Genomic DNA, 6,000 nt, shown 5'->3' on the forward strand with positions numbered 1-6,000 from the left:
TAGAAAACATACTAATAATCTTCTGGACTTGGACAAAGAAATATTCAGACAAATTGACATAATATTCAAAGTACCAGCTGGTAAATTTAGCTACATAGGATAAGATAGTACAAGAAAGAGATAGACTATTAACAATAAGAAGAACAACAAAGAGGAGGACGAGGAAATAGTTTTATAAAGAACTGGGCAGTTTGCAAACAGAATTTAGAGGTGATATGAAGGAGCTAGAATTTGTACGGTTGGGTCATAAAATTGTTTGCGATCTTCAGTATCTCAAGCCAGTAAAAGTTCTCAAAATTGTTTCAACATGGCTCCAGGCCTTAATTAAAAATCAAATTAAGCATGTTGCCTTGAGGTGCTTTGTTAAAACCTCTGAAAAAGTTAAGGAAATGCCTTGTAGATTTTCTCCTCTGGATTAAAAAGCTTCTAGCCCAAAGTAGCAATGATTAAATCTAGAGAGAGGCACATTTTAATATGAACAGTGGGTGTGGTTTTTAGATTATAAATGGACTCAACTGGCTATATTTAAAGGCCAAAAAAGCTTAGCAGAAATAGAGTCTGTTCCAAAGGTATTAATAGAAAAGCCTCTGGGCCTTCAAATTTCTAGGAGTAGGACAGCTGACTTATAAGCTCAATGAAGGTTTATGTTACATGCCACTAAGAGTTTTTGGTCATTTGTTAAGCAACATTATTGTAGCAACTGTTAACTAATAGAGCCCAAAACACATGCAAAGTCTGTGCTGGGAACTGGAGATCCAAGTGTAAATGATACAGAGTCAGTTCAGGTACCTGTGCTGTGCAGTGTAGTATGGAAACAGAAGAATTAATGGAATACAATTTGGGGTGATAATTTAATAACTGAGGTATAAGTGCTCAGAGAATTTAAAAAAGGAGTACCTTACCCAGACTGGGTCGATTTGGGTAGGGGAAAGGATCAAGAAAATTTGCCTGGATGAATTGAATTTGGATCCAAGGAATAAAGAAAATATAACCAATTAAGTTTGTAGATAAGGGCAGAAAAGCATAACAGAAGGAGGTGTATCATGTAGTCATCATATGACACGGACTAACCAGTTTGGCTGAAGTTTAGAGTGTGAGAGCAGCTGGCTAAAAACTAAAAAGAAGCCAGACCATGATGTGCCTTGTAAACCTGATAAGGATCTAGGTTCTTATCCTAAAGCAAAGAAGGGGGGTGATTTTGGAGGGTGTTAAGTCACCTTGTAGAGTGTAGAGAACAATAGGGAAAAAAATTGGGAAAGAGAAATGTTGCAAAACCCTGGACAGAGATGACACTGTTCTGAACCAGGATGGTGGTAAAGGAAATAGAAAGATATACAGGAGGTAGACAAGTGTTGGGAGGTGCTGGGAGATGCACAATATTTGTCTAAGGTTTAACACAATCCCTTCCACATAAGAGATAAGTAAATATTTATTAAATAAAAATTTATTCTTAAAACTGAACATCCATATCATATAATTGAGAGCATACGATGCATGATGAAACTGGCTGAAATAAGATATCCTACTTATTAGATTACCAAAAAAAGTTAAAATTAAGAAAGAACATTTTTTCATATTAAATAATTTTTAAAGTTCCCTTTACCTGTGATGTGGCATAAATTCACAAAAGAATTGTTAATTGCATCTCAATATATTATTTCACAATACATAGCCTAGAAAATAGCTTCTGAAAACTGCCCCCTCAGATTTTTTAAAAATTTCACTTATCAAATTATTCCTTCTTTGTGACAACAATAATGAGAAGAATGAAGCAATTTAAATAAGATAAACATGGTGTGATCTTTTAAAATCTATTTTAAAATTATCTAGTTGTGGGTCATAGAAACATAATTTACTTGACTATGTTTAAAATCATTCTAAATTCTGAATTTTTAAAATTAGCCATGTATTCTAGTAATGGTAATTTATAATGTCTATCAAGCTTTTATTAGGCACTTAGCATATCGTGTAGAGCTTTCATTTAACATTAAAAAAAATTGTGAGAATGGTTCTGTTAGTCATTCTAATTTAGAGATGAGGAGTCAGAGGTTTACAAGGGGCAGTGTCTCATCTAAATACAGCCAATAGGTGGTGGAGTCTGAAACTAAGCTCAGGTTTCTCTAATTCCACAGTTTCTTTCCCTCTTACCAACGATTCTAAATTGTAGACTATGTTTCAGAAGTATTAAGTGATTCACATTAGGTATCTGATACCATTTAAATGCCCTTTTAACATGTGGCAGAAATCTTTTTTAATAACCATGAAAGAAGATATGCATTTCCTTTGATACCTTTTGGAAAGACAGACTATATTAGCATATGTGGCAAAGACAGAGATTTCAGGTAGACCAAACCCAGAGAGAGAATTTGCAGAAATTGAAAAACCTGAGTCATAAGTTGCATAGAAACAAGGTGATTTCAGCATCGTTTTGTAAAACATATGACTTACTTTGAAAATACAGGCATTCTCAAAAGAGACCATAACACCTACAGGCTATAGCTGAGTTATATAGTTTTTATATAGCTATAGCTGAAGTTATACTTCAAGGAGAAAGAATGTGCTGTTGCTTGGTGACATTCTATAGAGTGTTCAGCCCTGGGGTAAGATTTCAGTTCTGCTGCACCAAGTTCCCAGATTCTGAGAATGTTTTGATCCTACTTTATTGTTTTTCAATAAAATCCTTGCTGTCCCACTGCAAACCATTGCAAGTTCAATGGGGTAGCCCATTTTGAGATTCTGTGCCTTCCAGAATATTAGATGGATGAATGTCCAGAGAATAGGAACTGTTTCTGCTTGTTTCTACCAGTCCTTATTTTCCTTCTTTTTCTATAGGCTCTGAACAAGTTGACCTTGTCTCGTCATAACAGAAAGAAATGTCTGTATGGAAAACATTCTTACATGTAATCATTCTATTCTTCTGGAATACCCACGCCTTGTAGAGTCTGACTCAACTCTACTATTCAATTTTCAGTAAATATGTATATTTATTTATTTACATTCAAAGATAAAACCTTGTTGGGGAAAAATAATTTTACTTTTTTACAGATTCTCCTCCAAACAAAAATGGAATACTTATAAAGCAACAACTCCTTGCCATTTGCAAGTATAAAAATGTTTTGCCTTGATGGTCATATATTTAGTTGTATACCTCTCCACCACCTGAGGAATATGCTATTGATTGTTCTGTACAAATAACAATTTTGCTACACTCTTAAATTCATTAATAGAAAAAGGTTTGTTGGCATTCTATCATGTTAATACATAAATTTTGGATAACAAGTAGGACTTACCTTGAAAAAAGTCATGGTTGCACCATCCTCTACCGTTCCATACTCTATCTTGGTTTGCTTAGCTAAATCATCAGCAGAGTCAATAGGGGATTCCATGCGCTCCACTGTCAGAAAGGCTGCTAAGTTAGCAGTATACGAAGAAATGATGATAAGTGTGAAAAACCACCAAATGCCTCCCACTATCCTGGTGGACAGCGCTTTGGGCATGAGCTCAGAACCTAACAGAGATTGGGGGGAAAAGGTGAAACGAATACAGAGAATTTGATCAGCAGTCAGGTACTTTTGGTCATAGTGGCAGAATGGAATCACTGTGTAATAAAAGCTTAAATCACAGATTTACATATCTCTGTAGTAAGCAAGGAACAGCCATTGGGAGAGCAGAGGCTAATTTCAGATAATACGGAGTCTCTTAGGACATCTGAGTTTACCTATAGTGACAGGAGACTCAAGTTCTACCTGAGACAGTGCAAAATAAGAATTACATATTAATGACTGGGTAACCTTTATAAAAATAGCATTAGAAGGGAGAAATCTCTCTCTCTCTCTCTCTAGTTTATAAACCACTTTTATAGATTTTCATATCTTGTTAGTTATGTGGGTTTTAGAAGAAATGACTTAATGTACATTCCAATCCATTTCTTAACAAGCTTTATTTATGTAAAGTTTCATTTTTCATGCGCATGAAGCCCAAAAATCTTGTCTATACTGCCATTTAAAAAAGTAATGTTGTAGGAAAATAATTTTAATTATCCACATTTCTTGAGCTGTGGGGTTTTAGTCCAGTTTTTATTTTAAAATAGGTAGTAAATTATTTTCTTATGCATAAACAAATGTCTCCTATCACTATAGTTAGCCTCAATGAGGGAAATCAGAATAAGAATAAATAGTTAAATTGCCATAAATTTATTTTTACACACATATAAAAATTTCATAATTATATTATAAAACATGGCTGGAGTTGCCTGCTCATGGTATTAATAAGAGAATGAGATCTGATAATTATATTTTGCTTTTGAGTATTATTAATTTTAATTAATTTAGGTTATAAAATAAAATTCTAACAATTTTTAAATTGAGTCCTTTGGTTTTACCACATTATTTGCAGTCTTAATATTGAAATGAACACATATCGCATGTGTAACTTTTTTCATTAAAAAAGTATACTAAATTTATGGATATATATATTACTATTCACTTAATCATTTTGAACCTACAGTCAAGAAAGCATTGGCTACAAATTAATTAATTTTAATAGGGTTTGAGTAAAATGGAATGAAGCAAAGATGGACTCCATTTGCTGTTTTGTTTAACTTATTTTTTAATATAATAACGGATGCAGTAAGGTAACATATCTTTAGAAGGAATGAAAAATACAACAAATTACTGTGTTAACATTGAAAAGAAGTGGTATCATGACTTGGCTCTATCAAAACAGCCCATCTTATACTGCAGTTCATCTCACCCTTCCAATTTCAAACAAACAAACAAACAAACAACATTTTAAAAAGCAGACAGACTTGGACATGACAGCCAACTCCAGCTCCAGACTCTGCCTACCACTCTGTAAGGAAAAAAAAACAGAAAAGTACCTTTCTGACGTAGTTGCTCCTAGGCCCTGTCAGACACACACTCGGACACCGAAACACTAAAATATTCAATATTCCCAAGATGATCAGCAGCTATGGCTGCCCAGTCTACTTTTTTTTTTTTTTTTTTTTTTTTTAACAACACCACCAATAAAGTCAAACAAGACTGGGAAAGAAAAAAAAACAGTGGAGACATTCGACAAAAATGGCCCAATTACCACAAGTTCATATCTTACCCAAGGACTTAAACGAGTACCTCCTAGGCTTGTGAATCAGAGCCTGGTTAGGGGCTGACTGTCATGTACTCAAGGTAACGTCATGTCCAGCACTATATCCCACTAATTCCTGGGGAGCTGGGCATCAGCCAGAATAGTATGGGTTCCTCTTTCATGTATCCACCAGCAGTGAAGTAGTTATGTGGCAAAGCAAATGTATATTTGAATTTTTCATTGTTCAGACTACTTGTCATCATTTTCAGAGATATCAGATATAGTCTTATTTCTAATTGCTAGATTGTATAGATATCAAGTTCATCTCACCAGTATACATATTCAAAAGTCTCCAAATATTTTATAAAATATAAGTAAAAAAGAATATTTTATTTTCCAAAGTGGTAGGAAAAATCATTTAAAAATCTTTATTATGGTCAGATCTTTATTATGAGAATAATTTGTTCCAGGCTATTAAGGTTATTAGCTGATGACTAGCAATTTGCCAGGGGGAATGGCATAACCCAGTGCTACTTATAAAAGATGCTTGTCTCATATGATAGATTTTTATTCACTTCTAAAATTTTTTTTTCCGGGGGGCTACGCAGGCCTCTCACTGTTGTGGCCTCTCCCATTGCGGAGCACAGGCTCCGGACGCGCAGGCTCAGCGGCCACGGCTCACGGGCCCAGCCGCTCCGCGGCATGTGGGATCTTCCCGGACCTGGGCACGAACCCGCGTCCCCTGCATCGGCAGGCGGACTCTCAACCACTGCGCCACCAGGGAAGCCCCACTTCTAAAATTTTAAAAGAACTCCAATATTATCTTCCAACTGTAAATAAATCTAAGAAAAATAAAAAAACACTGGACCCAATGTGTAGGAAAGGGCAAATACAACTACTGATTATTCATTTTAT

At 34.9% G+C, this 6,000-nt stretch overlaps 1 protein-coding gene across 4 annotated transcripts in view; it reads right to left on the reverse strand.

Annotated features, from left to right (window-relative positions):
• The window catches only part of GRIK2 (glutamate ionotropic receptor kainate type subunit 2), a 649,287-nt gene that overhangs the window by 104,107 nt on the left and 539,180 nt on the right, over positions 1-6,000 (reverse strand). For all 4 annotated transcript variants that reach the window (XM_060114614.1, XM_060114613.1, XM_060114617.1 and 1 more), the window contains one exon: positions 3,291-3,508. In XM_060114614.1, coding sequence (XP_059970597.1) covers positions 3,291-3,508 — 218 coding nt within the window. The remainder of the gene's footprint in view (positions 1-3,290; positions 3,509-6,000) is intronic.

This window comes from Mesoplodon densirostris, chromosome 12 (assembly GCF_025265405.1).
Source record: "Mesoplodon densirostris isolate mMesDen1 chromosome 12, mMesDen1 primary haplotype, whole genome shotgun sequence".
Lineage (NCBI taxonomy): Eukaryota > Metazoa > Chordata > Mammalia > Artiodactyla > Ziphiidae > Mesoplodon > Mesoplodon densirostris.